The sequence below is a fragment of the Calliopsis andreniformis genome, chromosome 6, assembly GCF_051401765.1.
Source record: "Calliopsis andreniformis isolate RMS-2024a chromosome 6, iyCalAndr_principal, whole genome shotgun sequence".
Lineage (NCBI taxonomy): Eukaryota > Metazoa > Arthropoda > Insecta > Hymenoptera > Andrenidae > Calliopsis > Calliopsis andreniformis.
Window position 1 is genome coordinate 18,894,850 of NC_135067.1, and position 18,763 is coordinate 18,913,612.

Consider the following 18,763-nt stretch of genomic DNA (forward strand, 5'->3'; position numbering starts at 1 on the left):
CCAGACAAAAATAAAGCACAGTCAGAGAGAAAACTTTACAAATGGGGTGGGGGGCCATAGCAACTAGTGTGTCTTTACTGATAGACGGAACAATGGAAATGGACGGCAGATTCTATACCTTTGAAGTATCATTCTTTCTTAGTTTGCGATTACGACCATTTTTTAAATGCTTTATGGGTTATTTTTTGCTTTGTTAAACAAGATGTGTGATATTTAAATTGTACACACATGTGGAATTACAACTTTATAGTTATTTGAACAAAAATATTTTATTTGAGTAATAATTTACGCATTACATTATGCAGAACAGAAGCGTTTAGTCGTTTATTTTATTATAAACAATTTTATGCTAATCTTAAAGAATTTTTTGCATAGAATTTTCAACCATTTAGAAGCTATAAATATCTAGTCTTGTAAAAATAAAGATACACAACGTATTTAATTTCTAAGATGAATAAGCTAAATTTAGACACGAGGAATACAAAAATAGAAAACTGAAATCGCAGAACATGGGTATTCAGCAACTCAAACTAAGTAACCAAATAACTAATTAACTTAGCGTCTAAACTCATGAAGAATATCAGAAATAATCCTTATGGTGCCTATGCTTTACATTTCTATTTAAAAAACATATGCGTCATATCATAAACCTAGAAATATTAGAAACAGAGCATAAGTCTACTGGTATGAAGAGTGAAGCTATCACTGATCTCAGAAGAAATCTGTGACTCTTTGAATCGCGCCATTTTTCAAAATACCTATAGTCGCCACCTGAGCGGAGTCACTGGTACTAGGGTTTCCACTCACATGTATTGCCGACAACAGGTTAAAGATGGCGCAGCTGGAACGCCTACAACAATTTAACAACTATACCGTATCTAGAATATAGTGATCAATGGACGAACCTTTCTCAGTGGGGATGATCTCGTGATCCCCACCCTCGTCATTAAAGGGGGAGTAGGGACGAAAATTTACCACCATCGTGCGACGCGCACACATAGCGTCAGTTGCAGTCGATCGTTCGATTCCATTCGGTCTCTGGCCTTTTTTTCACTTTTGCCAGGAGAGACGTTCGGTGAGAGTGAATCGTTTTTTTTAGCAGAAACAGTGGTCGCGGTAACCCCTGTGCAAGGTGCACGTTGCAAGAAATAATCTTGTGTGATTCGCTTCTGTTTTCCTCTCGGACAACGTAATTTCCCCAGTTCGATCGAAGATGAGCACGCCGGTGAAGAAGGTGCCCATTCATCTGCAGGTGTGTCTTTGTCGGCTTTATTTATCCTTTCTCACTTATTATTTCGCGCAATTTGTCAAGAGATCACGCGTTACCGATCGTGCAGCCGCATGGTAAATAAATTGCGTAAATACGCAGTTTAGATGTAGATGTAGATGAAGCGAATTTGAGACGACCGGCGTATCTAGTATTACACGCAGCATCAATCGAGGGAATAAATTATGTTCTCATGGTCGTGCTTGATATTCGATATCTCGAACTGCTCTTCTGTAAGATTTTTCGAAATGTACGATCTTGATGGACCAGTGACTTTGATCTACCTAATACCCATGCTGCTTCTGATTTTGGTACCCTTATGAGTAACAATGAAGCTACCTCTAATTCTTTTTCGCGTGGAAATATATGTATTTATATAATGAAAGCGTCACATCTGCCGCTGATCACTATTAGGGCAAACTGTTACATAAAAATTTATCCGGTTTACGTAAAACATGTTATCCGTATTACGAGAAGTATCAGCGACTGCAGATACTGAAAGTGGGACTGGCAAGTAATCGCTCGATAAATAATATCGCCGAAGAGTAAATAGCATTCCATCTAGTTGTAAAATAAATCGGGCGCCAGTAATCGTCTGTGAACCGTGTGCAAGCCGGTATCGATGTGAATATCTATAAAGCGTGATTATTGCAATAAAATGATTAGCACGTCTCCTGTACATCCGGTAGCGTCCCAATGTACCGTTTAGGAAGAGTTCGCCAGTCCTTGTACCGATTTCGTCAATGTTGTATTTAATAATCTATTAAAAATTATATTAATTTTCCGTTTCGAACAATATTTCATAGTTTAAATAACTGAAACGCGCCATTGATAGCCTCGAATTAGGTATACATATAAATGCGTAGAGTCGCTGAACTTCGAGCGATCGATAAAGAAAGCTTTGGAGGGGATTCTCGTGATTTAAAAAGGCAGTGAATTTGAAAGTGGAATGGTGGGGATAATTTAGTTTTCTGATTTATACTAAGACCTTGATAGAAGTAAATACTTTATCTCTTTTCGGACATGTTATTATCGCGAATAAGTTGAGAGCTATTTTGAAACGCGAGGATATATAGAAAAAGTCAAAAGTAGTCGAAAGTAAATACAGGCGTTCGTTTTTGTGTGTCACTATTAAAACCGAAAGTTTGGCCGCACCATCGGCAGCAATCGCAAGGTTGCTGCCTTATTGATCCAAAGTCTGCCGCCCGGCACCTGGTCTACGTATCTCGTAAAAGGAGCTAAAGTGCATGCCCGTGTCAAAATATAGCTGTATATATACAAGACATTTGTACACAATGCGTCGTCAATATTTCGATATGGTCTATCGCGAAACAGTGACCATGTTCGTTTTTTGTGGGGACTCCTTTGGGGAATCACAAATATCGCTGGGACGGAATTGGATCGTTACGTGAGGTTTATTTCCCTCGGCCATGATGTAGACTTTATTTTAGACGAATTTATGGTTGGCCGTAGCTGTATGAAAGTTTAACTCTGCTTGGAGAAGTATTGGATCATATTAAGAACGATTGTAGATTGCAGACTTAAAATTGTCTTTAGCGAATAATAGAATTTTTCGTTTCACTGTTTAGTTAGAGTGATCAGAGACCTCTATTCGGTAAACATTAACATTACCGAGTTAATGTTAGTACCTTTAGAAGCCAGTAGCGTGGAATAGCAATTTAGTGATTTAGGCCCAACCCAGATTTGAGTCTTCCTCGTGTACACCCCCCAGAATAATAGCAGGGTCGCCTACACTACATAAATGATTCTATCATTCATTACAAGTTACAAGCCTCAATGGTAAAATTCAGGGAACGTATTACTCAATTTCACTTCATTAGTGTATTGCATTACTCTATTAACTTGGGTGGTAGCTTTTCCATTTCTTCGATCCCCTCTCTTTACAATCAGTTTCCCAGGAGCTGGCTCCCAATTTGCATCATAATATACGAAATTTTGAAACGTAAAATACTTTAATGAATCATGAAGTCATTGGAATAAATCATCTTCAAATTACATTCAATCGTAAACTTGATACCTCACTTGCAACTCATCTCAAGGTTACCGAGATAGATTCATCGTTCAATTAAACAACCTTTTAATTACCTCGATCACTGTGCTCTATCTACACGAAGCGTGACTGGAAGTGTAAATGTGTCATTCGAGCAGCCATTCTCTAATTGCTTCGAGCAGCGTGTACTCTGTCGATCAGGAGTTTACAAATACTCAATAACGAGGATGTTTTTGCCGATATTAGTCTTGTAACAGGGCAGTTTGCAACTATAATCCTCTGTGAGAAAATCGTACGGTAGTGGGAAGTGGTGCGGGTAGGCGGGCAACGCAGACGAATCAATAGTTCGTCGACACGACGTCGGCCTGAAGTCGGAAAAACCACACGGGCTCGATTTTACGAGCACCAAGCTCGTCATTAGTTGCCAGACGAGGCCAGTCGAGCAGAAACACCGATCTCTTCTCCGTTTCGCATTGAATGTCTCTGCGGGCTGGCTCGCGGGAGCACAGACGCTTTCCGCAAGTAAAAATAAACTGTGGATGTTGACTGACATTTTTGCCGCTGGCTTTTACCTCGATTAGAAGAAGCTTCATTTAAAGGAGAAACGGACGAGCTCTCGCGTATGGATGTTGAAAGGATTCAGATCACATGTGGGTGTTGGGTGACGTTAAGTAATAGGTTTGTGGAATTTGCTGGAATTGGTCTGCATATTCGATTTGCTTAGACTTGCCGAGGCTTGATTCAGATGGGATTTGTAGCGTTTGAGATTCATTATTTCGTGGAAGTTTTGAGTGGAATCTACTTGAGCTCAAACTGGGTGCAACTTGGGCGCGACTTGGGACCCATTTGGAGTTTAACTTGGATTCAAATCCATTCGAGTACAACTTGGGTTCAACTGGGAGTTTAACTTTGATCCAGTTTCAGGTCCAGTTGAGTCTCATCTGAGATACCAATTTTACCTCGATTCATCTATAAGTGCATTTGTACAAAAACGGGACCAAAGCCTGCGCATGCAGCAAGTGGCTCCAAGAAGCGCACCAATTTAGTGTTGTTTCTTTGTCTCACCGAGAACTTGACGGCAAATTTAGTCGGATGAAAGTCGGTCAACCGAAATGTGGATTACTGGCATTATTCTTGAGGCATAAATAGATGTGACGGGTGAAGCCAGGTGCGACCTGCTGCTGCCCGTTTCCGTGGCAGTTCATATACAAATGGAAATTAGAACACGTAGCCAGTTCGGCGTTAACCCCTTTCGATCGATCTTTTTATATTTGGTCATACACCTGTACTATCTGTCAGTGAATTACACCTGACCAGATCTTTTCACTGTTAGGTACACTTGCACAATCAGCATCGATATCGATTATTAATCTATCGGTTATCACTGTAGGCGAACTTGGAATTATCGAACGATTGCTTATTCCATATCAATATCTGAAGAAATAAATCTAGATTAGAAGCTTCTGAAAGACTAACCGAAGAAAAGTCAGTGTGTACAATTTTATCTAATCTGTTTTCCAGTATTAGAAATTCTCTGCTGTTGTCAATGAAACAAAGTGTTAGGAGCACTCTACAACTGATCTTCATCTACTAATCCCGTTTCGAGTAAAAAATTATTGAAGTGATGTACATGTTCTAAAACAACGAGCAGTTGTCTATCTTTATATTCACTTTCTCTGATTCATTGTAGCATCAAAAGTAAAGCTTTAATGATATCTATTTGCATAACATTTTTCCCCTCATTGTTCTGCAGATTACTTTCTCAAACTGTATCTTATCAGGACACAATCTCAGTCTACCGGAAATCATATACATTCATCTTAAGTATTCCTATTCATCACTGACTCTACTCCTCAGACTCGAAAACTGTCGCTTTAAGAAAGCATTAAATAAAATGCGTAGTTATGTAATGTTATGCAATTCTTAGGCTCTTAAGTTGCATCAACGTATTAAATAGCCAAATGTTATGCGCTGCAGGAGCCTACTTATTTGTCTCGTGGTATCTTCCATAAAAAATTACTTCTTAATGATGGCAGTGCTTAGCGTCTTCAGTATGACGTGTATCGAATTGAATCTCATTACTGTGCACCTAAAAAGAAATGATTTCTACAAATAACTGAAAGCGCTACTAAAGAATTATCGAAACAATTTTAGTTTAGGAATATCTTTAGAATTATTGAAACAAGAAAGTGATAATTTTCTCGGGTTAAATACCTACCGATTAAATGGTCAGATGGTCAACTAGATAGAAACTCGAGTTTCGCTCCTTAAAAGCAAGCTCAGGAAAATCCTTTTTCTTTCGCGTGAAAGTGGTCGTTAATTATCGTCATTTATGTGTCGACCGCACAGCTACACCGTAACTGAAGAAGAAATCTAGTATTAATTAAACTGCGTGCAAGGTGGAACGACGATGTTTCGATGGCGCACGCGACCATGTTCAACAAGAACAATTTCCCCTGGAATCGGTCTAAATAGAGCCGCTAGACGATGGAAGCGATTCTATAGTGGACTGAATTCACGCGATAAGAAGAATAGAATTCCTGATTCGATCAATCTGTATACAGTTGGTTGCACGATAGCATCTTCTGTTTGGCTGATATACGCTCTCGCGCGGAAGGATTCGAGGCGTGCACCCGGGAAATGTGGAGAATATCGATTTTCCCAGGAACGTATTTTCAATGGTGGTGGAAGATCTCCTAGCCTTCTGTTCTTCCCTTACTGTGTTTTAGGGGATGGAATTCACTTGGAACGTATTTCAGTTCTATGACTCTATTAGGACTTTATTAGAACTCTACTAGAACTTAAAAACAATTGTATGGCAATTGTTATTAAAATTATAGGATGGATGTACCTAGATTGCACTTTAACTGCACTTGGATTGTGTTACTATACTATTAGAGTATTATTAGAGTTCTGCTTAGTCTCTATTTGATATTTGATAGGCATGTATTTTTGATGAATGTGGAAGATCTTCATGACAATAGTAAATATATTATAATTGTACTCAGATATAAGTTGGAATATCGGTTTACATGGTGGATTCTATTTCCTTCTAAAACACTTATACCTGACAAATAAATACGAACTATACATATGTACTTCATTATTTTATTAAATTGGAGGTATAGAACATGTCTATCAGTTCTACGAAAGGACAGACAAGATCAATAGCTTGACAAACTTCAATCAAATTCTACCTACACTATCCGTAGACATCCTAAACCTCGATTACCCAACAATTTTCCCCCAAAGAAGGATTCACTTCCCAATAATATCAACAAATTATCAGCTTACCGAACAAACAAGAAGCACAGAATAACGACAGAGGATACACAAAACCGCATACAATGAAACACCTTGTCTCAGTCATCATGGGACACAGACAGGGTAAATACCATCTCCGCGTGAATCAACCTGAAAAGAGTCGACAGAAAGAAGTGTAGACCACGGACGACTAAAGGACTTTCGACAAACCACCCCTAGGCGTTCCCACCCCGTCCACGAGGATGAAAGCGTGCAGGGGAGAACGACGATGGGGGAGAAAAGGACAATCTGCCAGCGTCGCCACCCACGTTTCATAACCGACGCAGGGTCCGCGCCCTTTGCAACCGCCTGGTGCAACAAACCCTTCGGGTCCCGCCCTACTTGAAATCGTTTCGACCCCAGCGCGCTCTTCCAAACCGTCGTCAGCTTCCGAGGCTTTCGTGAAATCGATCCCCCCAATCTACGGCACCCTTTTAGTGTTGCAACGTGTAGTTGGTTAAATCGGATTTCCAGCGCGTCGAGGGAAGGGTTTGCGGTTGTGGTCTAAATGAGTGACGATCGTTCAATTAAGGGATTCTTTTCATGTCACACTTGGAAGTGCTTGAGCTTTGTTTCGAGTCAATTATGTTATTCCTCGCATCGACAAATCTGATGTGAGGGCTTTAGGCTGTGGGTTTTGTCCCGTTCCAAAGACAGTTTAAGTATAGGATTCCATTGAGGTAAAACGTGGCACGTGGTTTTGTCAAAAGGTTGTTTCAATGTTATTTCATTTTAACAGTTTAGAATAGAACCTCTAAATCGAATAATTGAGGTTCTACTTTACCTCATAAAAACCACTCTGCAGTAAAAATAAAAAATCCCTTTTTATCCTCAGTGTCCCAAAGTCATCTGTCCCCAGCCATAGATGTCAGAACATCTCTGTCGACCTTCGATCCAACGATGCTGAGCGGAGTATCGAGAGGTCGTCGCGAGATTCACGTGGGCAGAGACCTTGTCACCCCCGCGGTACAGTTATTAGGCACGAGCGTAGCGGACATGTGCGTTTCATATGTCCGAGGGGCGTCTGGATGGGTATTTTCAGCGGACAGGCTTAAAATATATGGTGCCCGTACGCCGCTGTGATTTTTGTGAAACCGCTCTCGCGGACCACTTCGGGGATTCTACACTTTGTGCGCACTCCGACGCTTTCGCGGCAGAACAGCTTTGGAATAGTGGAATCCCTCGATGATTTGTATGTTTTGAAAGTAGACCAGAACTGCCTGCTCATTTACATCAAACGCCTGGGTAACTAAGTCTTCAATTACCCCTGGCGGCGTTCAAGAAAAATTAACATCTGTACGATGAAAGTATGAAAAGAATGAAAAGCCTGAAGAACAAAGACATCGCTGATCCACTTGCTTTAGGAATTACAATGTTAACCAAAAAAGTATACTTTGTTGTTCGACAAGGCACGCATATGGCGAGCACGATTTTCAAGGGTCATTGTATGATAATTTTCCGGGTTAATGAAAAACTTGGCTTTTTCCGTGTAAAGAGTGTCCGTTAAGGAAGAAATCCCTCTCTCTATTTCTCCATTCTTTCGAATGGAAAGATGCATCGCGGTAATACCACCGTGGTTGTGCGCTTATCAGTCGGAGCACATCGCGTACTGCTCTAAATCCAGCATTGGCGGAAGTGCGTGAAGCGTAGCTTCTATTATATACTGATTGGTATACCATAGCGCGGAGAGCAATATACGCACGTTAATCGTCTGCGCCGGATGTCGGATCCGACGCATGTTGCAAACGAATATCGAGAACGGTGCTCTGGAGGGAAAGATTTGGACATTGTCAGTGAGAGATAATTGAGGGGCTCATAATAAAGAACCTTATCAATTTTTTTTTAAGTTAATCTATAAGAATTGAAGGTACTAGAGTACTTTTTGTTCTCCTAAAAAATGGCAAAAATTGGAAGGATTTCTTCTGACATGAATTCCGCAATTTTCACAGAGATTTTTTAATTATTGCAGGTATATTACTTAATAAATGTTTCTAAGTATTCGGATCAGAATTGAATATCTGGGAATGATGAAGTAATGTTATAGAATAGTCTATTTAAGTATACACAGCGTAAATTCATTTGCAATCTTCTCACGAAAACTGAGCATCAGCAAACTTTTAGAAAGTGAACGTACTGTCTTGTGAATTGAGACCTGAGTGCTCCGTATAGAAGTGCTCTTCAGCTTTTTAGGCGTTTTAGGGTCGCGGTAAGAGTGATGAGAGGGCGGAGGATGGTACTTTACCACGCAATTCGTGTTCAAAAAGCCAAGACGGTACAGAGTTTCTAGCAGTAGTAAAATACATATCTTAAAATCATGAGCGAAAGTCTGACTAAGTTATACAATTAGGAATGCAAAAATGAAAATAGTGTAATTTTAAATTTCAAATGATATGACGTTCGTAGATGAAGAACGCCTTAGTGAACAAGTTAATCAGCGTTTATTTTATTTTAAGTTCTTAAACTAATTTCACCCTCGCTTATGACTCAATAATGACCATTGATTTCGTTTCCAGAGCGCGCAAAACAGGCTGCTGATCAAGAATGGAAAAGTTGTTAACGATGATGGCATCACGGACAACGACGTCTACATTGAAGACGGCATCATCAAGTAAGAGTCGCCAAGCATGGGACATTAGTTCCAAACTCTTGTTACACAATCGAAACAAATGCAAATCGTGTCTGTGTAAAACAGGACTCACTCCCCTGTATTCTCCATACGTACGCGTCTCAAATCGCGAGTCCTTTCATTGAACGCCGACGCTTTTACCATCTACTATCAATAAAATTGCATAATAATTCTCAATGATCGCGGGGGCAAATTAACACGTCGCTGTAAGCAAACAAACTTTCGGATTTACGTTTCCGAACGATTAACATTCTCCATTGAGCATTCTAGTCGCGTGTTTGCTGACTACTTTACGCAAGCGAAACGTGATACACGCTGGTCGTTTTATCAATGAATAGCGAGTGTATGGTCGCTGAGATAACGCGTCGATGGTTAGGTGTAATACGTCAAACAAGCATGACGTGCGCTAGTTAATAGACAGTTGAAAGGCGGTAATATTGGGCGTCCGTTTGAGTCACGTGATTATCGGCCTGTATAGTATAGAGGACAGGTAACCAGATTGCCCTTATCAATGATTTAGAGCTTTTTTATTTCCAGCTCTCTGGGAGCTGAGCCTAACCAAGCAGATCAAACTGCTTGTCTTTTCGGTTCTTTTGTGGAGGGAAAAAGGTCGACTGGATTGTTAGATTGGAATTCGAATCTCAATCTTTTGTTTGCTGGCTTTCTACCGTAACACTTGGAATGTCTATGTTATTGACACACTTTTTATTCTTGGACAGTTTCTTGATAGCTATGGTTTGCTTAAACACGAGTTGTTTTATCGAAGATTGAAAGGATTAGCAAATAGCTCAAGTTTAACATATTTCGAGTTGTAAGTTCAAGGTACTTCCTTAGTTATCCTCTGAGTTGAACCGTGTTTCCATTTCTGAAACTCCAACTCGGATCCACACTTAATTAACTATGCATCGCAATACTATTTCATTTCTTCTTGTTGTTGACATGAGTTGGATATTCTATATATGGAAACACGGCTAAAGGCAAATCGTTCCTTCATACTCAGAAACACGTAATTCTGTTTGCTCACTCTGCTACCTGTTCCATAATAATGAAGACGTTTAACAGTGGCGGTAATGTTCTATTCATAGGCAAATGGGACGCAACCTGATCATACCAGGTGGCACAAGAATCATCGATGCTCGTGGAAAATACGTGATGCCTGGTGGCATAGATCCGCACACCCATTTCGAATTGGAGTTCATGGGAGGCAAGTCGGTCGACGATTTCTACCAGGGCACCAAGGCTGCAGTCGCCGGTGGCACGACCATGATCATCGATTTCGTCATCCCTAGAAAAGACGAGTCCCTTCTGGAGGCCTACGATAGGTATCGGGAGACCGCCGACCAAAAAGTCTGCTGCGATTATGCGCTGCATATCGCTGTTACATCCTGGAACCCAAAAGTGAGCCCTGAATACGTCAATAATCGTTGCATGAAACATTATTCACGAGATCGTAAACTCTGAAACGATCGCTATAATCAGGGTCGAATTAAGGTTTTATAAAGCCTAAGGCTGGATAAAAAGGGGAAAGATGTTTGATACTGTACTAAAATATTCCTTACTTTTTGAGAAGAATTTGTAAAGGATAGTTATTTTTAAGCTTCAGGCTAAAGTAAACTCGAAAGCTCCACAGTAGATGAAATTTTTTAAGAAGACTTTCGATGAACCAGAAATCATTTTTTTTCCTTAAGTATTTGCAGAAATTTCTTTTAGTAAGCATATGAAAAAATGAGGTCCCTTAAAGGGTGAAGCCTAGGGTTATTCCCCTTTTAACACATGTTTTAACAAGATCTATGATACTGTCGCAATGCCTGCGTTGCGCGGGGTCATCGAGCTTCGCATTGCGTGGTTCACACGCGCTCTCTACTCCATTTAGTCACCCAGAATGAGATAATTACCGTAACACGAGTCCTTCCTAGGAAAGAAAGCGTGGCTAGGCACGTGACCCCTTTCTGGCGGAAACTGGGTTCAACAACATTGTTTTGTAAAGTCGAACAAGTCTCATATTTCAAGTGTCTATCAACCTTGAACAAGACTAATACCGAACGCAGTTACGTCAGGTTCTAAATGGGTTTTACGTAATTAGTCACTACTTGTCGGAAATTGCTAGGAGGATGCAGCGTACTTAATGCTGCTCCAATCACTCCGTTTTGTGGAACATCCATGTCCATTCAGGTGACTGACATCCGCGAATAAATTAACAGGAAAATCGCGCTGTAGATTCATTACAGGTGTCTCTTATAATCGCACCTAATGGAGGAAAATTGAAATCCTTAACATATACACTTATAACAGATAGGTGATTGTGAAAGCAATGAGAAACAAGATAGACCTAGTTATATAAAAACGATAAAAGAAGTCTCCATTTCTGGGCTATAAGACAATCATTTAGGATTACGAAAGCTTGTAGTTGATAGAAAACCATTCTCACACCTTGGTTCACGGTACGCCTATAATTCCCAGGGATGAATTTCACGGAAAAAGAAAGTTGAACATCCCTTCCCAGAAAAGTGAAAAGAGACTCGTGCATTGATGGATTAGACTAGAATAATGGAATGAATCGGTTGTACTTGAAACGATCGTCGAACCTCTGGCCTAGATGTCGATCTAGCCATGGCTCGTCGAGTGCCTCTAAATATGGGAAAAGAGATAGACCTCCCCGGGGGTAAATTAGCAAATCGTGCGGATCTAGTAGCAAGTTGCGCCCGTGTCACCGGTCTGTAACTGTATTTGTGCTCGTGAATGGAATATCGAACGGTTGCTGTGAGGAAATCGTTGTTGCCGCATACGGATGCATGTAAATCGTTGTTCCTTATTTGCTGCTACTTGTCAGGCGCTGTGTCCGCTACGGGACGATTCTCCTGTTCGATATGCTCATGGCTACTTGTTCCATAGGTCAAAGAGGAGATGGAGACGCTGGTGAAGACGCTCGGGATCAACAGCTTCAAGATGTTCATGGCCTATCGAGACACGTATATGCTAAGGGACCCAGAATTAATCGAGTCATTCAAAGCGTGTAAGGAGCTTGGTGCCATTGCTATGGTTCACGCGGAAAATGGAGATATAATTGCATGGGTAAGATCTATGACCTATGGAATCCTTGGTGAAAGAAGTTAAAGGATTGGACGGTCTACGATTTTCACATCCCAATTTTTTAGCTGTTTTCTATAGTCCTAAGAATTCTTTAATGCTATTTAACTCTCAACTGGTATGGTATCAACGTTATTACGACTTAAATACACACAATACATGTTAGTTGAACTTCTATATTGTTAGTTTAACTACTTAAGTACAACAGCTGTGTAGAGTCTGAATAATAAATTCGGCAGTAAAGCAGGTGGGTCAGAAAGCCCTCGCCATACCAGCTGTGGGTTAAAGAATGTGTTATCTATTGCTCGCTTTTATTGCCCTTATCTTTGTTCGAGTAATGGAGTATAAATTTCTAAACTCATTTAGGATAATAGCCAGGCGAAAGTAGATTTAGTTTTCTGACGAAATTTTCGGAAGATAAAGGCCAGATCGGGTGTAATTGTTTCAGAACACGAAACGACTGCTCGAGGCCGGAGTGACGGGGCCGGAAGGTCACGAAATGTCGCGTCCCGAGGAAGTGGAAGCGGAGGCTGTGAATAGAGCGTGTGTTATAGCCAGCCAGGTAAGTCAGACGCGCGAAATTATTCAACACCATGACGGAACGGAGCGTGCCATTTTTAGAACCCGGCTTTATATTTATCTATTGTGCTTGTCTACTATTTCTGGCACGCTAGTTTAAAGAAAAATAGATCTGTCGTAGCCCTGTGCCGAAGCAAATGTCGATGAACGAATACAGTCATACTTTTTGTTACTCTATTCAGTTTATTATTAAGTGTAAATGCTTTACACATATTGTTTTTGTATCGTTTAGTTTGTTTATTTTTGTGCAACGTGAGTCATCTAGATGTACGAAGAACAACTCTATCTTTTGTTGAAGAGAGTAGGGAAAGAGTAATTGGAGTCCTTAGAAGTTATTGAAACGTAAACATTTGATCAATGACCTTTAGATCATGAAGGGTGACCTTATCTTCAGTGTACCTTGAGAAGGTCACACGCCATGTATTCACTACTATGCCTTATTTATCTCAGACCACCAACTTCTATTCACAAAAGACAGTGAAGTCCTCTATCAGCTGACTCATGCCACATGTTTTTAACGCGCTTCTGTGATCTGTAAAGATTAAGAGCTTGATATTCGAAGCACAAATTATTTAAGTTATACCCAATCGTGATTCTGCATGCTTAGGTGAATTGTCCACTGTATGTAGTGCATGTGATGAGTCGTAGCGCCGGGGAGGCAGTGGTAGCCGCACGTAAGCGTGGCATTTGCGTCTTCGGCGAGACCTTGGCGGCCGCAGTTGGCACAGATGGTACAAACTACACTCACAAATGCTGGAAGCACGCCGCCGCGCACATTTTGAGCCCACCCCTCAGGCCAGATCCAGACACACCTGACGTGCTCCTGAATATGCTCGCCAAGTGAGTCGACCTACCGACCTTTTTCATTTAGGGGTCACTTTGACATTCAGAGCATAACGCATCTTAAGATCTATGAGGCTCTTATGATTCGTAAGTTCTCGTAGCTGATACTGCTCAAGAGTTTCGAGGGTGAGGACGATATAATAGATAACTAAGAAAGTTCTGTCGCTGTCGAAATTAAAAGGTCTTCTGGTTGAGGGAGGATGAACTGGAAAGCAAAATTATTTTATATAAAGAATGGAAGCGATTTTATTGCAATTTCAAGAGCGACAGATCTTTCTTCCTTTGATAGTATTTTTGATTGTTTTCGTACTCGAATCGTTTAACTTTATCGCTGAACAAAGTAACTACTTTACGCTCGATGGAAGAGGAACAGTTGTTCCGGAAGTACTCAGTGATAAGCTTCCATTTAGCGAGAGTACAGAGGTACCGTTTTCTTATTGTAGTCTCTTACTCAACGCAGCCTTTGTTAACTGTATCTTATCAATCAAAAATTGTACAAGCGAAGCGGCAATCCAAAGAAGTCCATCCGTCAGGCTTGAGCTACCAGCAGGATATAGGTCATCGTGTAAAGTGTAACAGCGGATTCGGATTATCTGTGCTCACGCAAACTGCACCGAACTTCCCCGATATTGCATGCGAACGAAAATTATATTTAGAAGTTTCGTCGAAATTCTCGTGCATGTATGCTGGCCATAGTTGCAGCTAATCCCACATTTCCTTTGCCCTGATTTCTTTTCTGTTCCGGAAATCGCTGTTGTACAGCTGGCATGTTTCTCTCTGTATCGATATGTAGACGTTGCTGAATGTGTAATTGTGTATACGAGTAGCTGAGCGCGCTGTGAATACGGCTGAAAAGTTATGATCAATTATTCAAATTAGAAAAGTTGCATCGAAATTGTTCAGCGAAGCAGAACTCATGATATACAAATCATTTGAAGCGATGAATAGCTAATGAGAGGTAGTTGGAAGCTAGATAAGTTCTCTTCAGTGACAAGTTTAGAACTCGTAAAGCTCCAGTAAGTTTGAGAATATTAACTCAATATAACTGAGTGTAAATTATAGATCACTAGATTTTAGAGCAGTGATTCCATATTATAGGCTTATGATTCATCGACTAAGTCGTTTATAGCGAGGGACACGTTTCTAGGATCAACTGGTACATAACTCTTCTTCTCGTCAGAGATGGGAGTAGTGACATAAGCAAAATCCATTCGTTTTAAACTATTCTGTGGTAGGAATATAACAAATTTGCAAGAGAAGTGATATCTTTTCAGTCGTGCTCACAGTCGAAATTCAGTGTAACAAACCAGACCAGTGAAGAGGGTTGAACTATCGCGTTTAGGTGAATTGCCCGCTGTACGTAACGGCGTTATCAAGCAAGTCTGCCGCTGACGTAGTGTCGGCGAAAAGGGCCGAGGGTGTTGTCCTGTTCGGGGAGACCCTCGCAAGTACCGTGGGTGTCGACGGTAGCGAGCAATACGGGAAAGATATCGAAAAAGCGAGGCGTTACATTACTTGCCCGCCACTGAGACCCGATTCCACCACACCTGCTTACCTAATCGAACATCTAGCTCAGTAAGTAGCCCAAGAACAAATTCTTCATTCTAGTTAAACAGAAAAAATTGTCGGAGACTCGTCTAATCCTCCACTACGTAACAACGTTGTCTTGACCTATCCAAAGACTGTCTTAGAATTTGCTCCCGCGCGTTGATCCTCGAGGTGCCAAGTGTTACTTGAGCAACCATCTAATCGGAGGCGACTAGCGAGGCAAAACGCTTGCGAACAGGCGACCTACCCGAACGTTTCCGAAGTTAATCCTCTGTCGAGTGTCTTTGGGTACCTATATTTGTCTCGAGTGATCGACAAGAAACGCGTTTACAGCTCGGTTTAGGAGAATGATCGACTGATAGATCAAAGATACAATTTACATGCGATTGCAATATATCTACGCGGTATTCAAACGATGGTAATAAATTACGACAACGAATTGGCACGATGTAAGCTTGGCTGAATGTAATTTTAATAGACACAGCGTGGGAAGTCGTTTTATCTCGCGTTGGGCAGATTAACTTAATTAAACGGGCCGAGGGAAACTTGCTCAAACAGTGAGCATTCGACTGTCCACATTTATTTTACGATTTTATTAAAATTCTCGAGTAGTAGAATTTAGAGTCTATCAAAATTGCCTTAGTTTATCTGATGTCAAGGTAACCTTTTGATTTTTTATCATTCTTTTTTTCTTCAGCTCTATGTGTTTATAAATCGCTGACTTGATGGTTTATTTTGCTAGAGATGACCTCCAGGTCACTGGCAGCGATAACTGCACCTTCAATGCGGAACAGAAAGCATTAGGCAAAGACGACTTCACGAAGATCCCCAACGGTGTGAATGGCGTTGAGGACAGGATGTCGGTGGTCTGGGAAAAAGGTGTCCACGCTGGAATAATGGAGCCCTCGAGGTTCGTAGCCGTGACTAGCACGAATGCTGCGAGGATCTTCAACTTGTACCCGAGGAAGGGAGTGATAGCAGTCGGCTCAGACGCCGATATAGTCGTCTGGGACCCCAACAGGAAGCGTACGATTTCCGCCCAGACCCACGTCCAGGCCGTTGACTTCAACATCTTCGAGGTGAGCCCTGGTCCGCGTATTAAGCTCTAATAAACTCTTTGTCCATCGATATTAATAGAAAATTCCGTGATCGTAGCTCAGGGCAGCGCAAACAGGAAATTCAATCAAACCGCCTTCGCTCGTCAGCCCCGAAGAAAAATATTGTGATTAATGAGCAGTCGAGGACTTAATCTGTTCCAGGGTATGGAGGTTCATGGAGTACCGGAGTACGTGATAGTAGGAGGCCGTGTCTGCGTGGACGAGTGCGAGCTGAAGGCTGTCCATGGCTTTGGAAAGTTCGTGGAGACACCCAACAACACGGAATATGTCTATAGCATGATCGAAGACAGGGAAAAGGTGTGTACCTGAGTAAACACTAGCAAGTGCAAGAGCAAATAGTCGATTACGCCTACGAATCTCTGCAAATAACGACTGTTTGCTCAGAGACCACGCGGTGTGGCGCGAACGGAAGCAGAGGCGAAGAGATATGCAGAGGAGGACGCAGCCATCGCGAAGGCTAAAGAGGAGGCTAGAGCGGCTGCTGCAGCCTTAGGCAGAGCTCATCAGACCAATGGCACTTATGAGTCGCCGAAACCGAGGAAGATAGTACCAGATTGTATGCCTACTCTGCCCGACTCGGCCGTGGTCACGCCATCCTCGAAAGGTCCTCGAATGGAGGGTCAGAGAAACTTGCAAGATTCTACTTTCTCCATCAGCGGTAAGTAGAGAGATATTTTGTATGGAATAGGTAGTATACTCTGTTGACAAGAAGAGTCCTAGGAGTAATATAGATCTGTTGGTCCAAGAGCTCTTCTTGTCAGCGGCGTGGTATGTGTTGCTGGTATTACTCAGAGTTAGACATATTTTTTTCTATCTCAGTAGCACTAATATTGTATATTTTTTCACAGAGGACGTCGAGGAAGCGAGAAGAGCATGCATCCGCGTAAACAATCCACCTGGTGGTCGCAGTGCGGGAGGTTTCTGGTAATTTATGAAAGAAAGAGTCAAGGTCCGCTTTGCGTACACGGGATTTTGTTACGAAAAAAGGAGATTCTTCTCCTTCTCGTCATCTTTCTCATTTCTCTCTTTCATTCGCATACACATATTTTCATTTCATTTCCACGTGAGAATCGTCAATCCGCTTTCAGGTTCGCTACTCAAACATTAAGTTAAGTTCACTCGTTATCAATTGATTCTGTTCCCCTTCATCGATCAAGGTCTGTTCCATCAAAGGAGGATTCGACAGTCACTGGTCAGTAGTGTGTACGTTCTCTCATATTCGTGGTATCATCGTTCCATTTCTCTCGCTTCATTATCGCTTCATTGCCGCTCTGTGTACCCGTGTGCTTCAATCATTGACCTTGGACTGCTGATGCGTTCCTCGAGGTTCGCGCATGTTCCCGACGGAAGTTGATATTCGTGCAATAGACACTGGGGGAAAGGTTTATTTGACGGTCACGGTATATTTCAGTACCGTGCGTTGGCAATCGTTTTGTTTGTACAATATTTTTTGTTGTATTATATGAAAGTTGACAAGTCATATGGGAGTTCAGAGGATATTGATGCACGTTGTTTTATGGTTGTATACATACATTTTAGAACGTCACCAAGGTAGAACTTTTATTTCTTTTTTTAAGAGAGTTTCATTGGAGTGTTTACATTTACTAAAAGAGGATCGATTCAGTATGTAACGAGAATACTCCAAGGTCAAGCTTAAAAGCAAGTTATTTATTGCACATACCTGTATACATCACTTCACTGAGTGTTCGCGATGTTAAACACCTTTTCAGGTCACACATTCATAAGTTGTACGTTAAACAATTGTTAGTCGATTATTGTTATCACTTGGGTTTCTGTATCACGTAATAATTTATGTAACATCAATGTCCATCGACCATTAATATCGTCAGTCGATTTATGTATGCTGTTGCGAACGGTTACATGCCCGGTGTAAATGTTACCTGAGATTGTTCCGTACTCATCCGATCAAGGTTTTTCTAGCGTGAAACTGTCTCATGGGCATAATACAACATTTTATACGTTACGGACACGTTAGCCTTAGAATCGTCGTATCGTAAGTTTAATTAAATGACAATTGTTCTGTTTTTCGTCAAGTTCTAGTGTTACTGTTACGTTTCACCCTGGACAATAGAGGAGTACATTAATTGTAATTGAGTGTATATAATATTACAATGTTCTCAGTTTATGAATAATTCAAGGAGTTTCAACAGTTGTTCTGTAAAGAACTGGAAGATTGTATGCTATAAACACCGCGCGGACTTACATGAAATTATGAAAAATGTGAATGACGATGGGTTATTGTGAATTAGAGCTCAATTACAGTAAAAATGAACACACACTTAACGTGTAAGTGGAAACAAAGCGATATGGAATTAATCTTTTTCACTGTGTTTGTACTTTCGCAGGATTTGCGAGTTTAG

The 18,763-nt window shown here is 41.2% G+C and overlaps 1 protein-coding gene and 1 long non-coding RNA gene across 3 annotated transcripts; one reads left to right on the forward strand and one right to left on the reverse strand.

Annotated features, from left to right (window-relative positions):
- Positions 1–487: 487 nt before the first annotated feature.
- LOC143181290 (uncharacterized) lies at positions 488–1,144 on the reverse strand. The gene is made up of 2 exons (XR_013002261.1): positions 976–1,144; positions 488–850 (listed from the first exon to the last, which is right to left on the reverse strand). It is a non-coding gene; the product is annotated as an uncharacterized LOC143181290 (long non-coding RNA).
- Crmp (Collapsin Response Mediator Protein) lies at positions 1,013–17,369 on the forward strand. Of its 2 annotated transcripts, none has more exons than XM_076381695.1 (10): positions 1,013–1,252; positions 9,095–9,189; positions 10,293–10,605; positions 12,100–12,279; positions 12,743–12,856; positions 13,481–13,713; positions 16,007–16,343; positions 16,524–16,679; positions 16,767–17,040; positions 17,231–17,369. In XM_076381695.1, the coding sequence occupies exons 1-10, from the start codon at positions 1,214–1,216 to the stop codon at positions 17,308–17,310; spliced, it is 1,821 nt and encodes a 606-aa protein (XP_076237810.1). In that variant the 5' UTR covers positions 1,013–1,213; the 3' UTR covers positions 17,311–17,369. The 2 variants fall into 2 exon arrangements, with proteins under 2 accessions (XP_076237810.1, XP_076237811.1); XM_076381696.1 differs by lacking the exon at positions 13,481–13,713 and adding an exon at positions 15,059–15,291.
- Positions 17,370–18,763: the final 1,394 nt, after the last annotated feature.

Excerpts from the sequence above, each read along its gene's own strand:
- Crmp (XM_076381695.1), top strand. The coding sequence starts at position 1,214 with ATGAGCACGCCGGTGAAGAAGGTGCCCATTCATCTGCAG. Across the intron at positions 9,190-10,292 it reads ATTGAAGACGGCATCATCAA|GCAAATGGGACGCAACCTGA; the intron begins GTAAGAGTCGCC and ends TTCTATTCATAG. Across the intron at positions 12,857-13,480 it reads CGTGTGTTATAGCCAGCCAG|GTGAATTGTCCACTGTATGT; the intron begins GTAAGTCAGACG and ends CTGCATGCTTAG.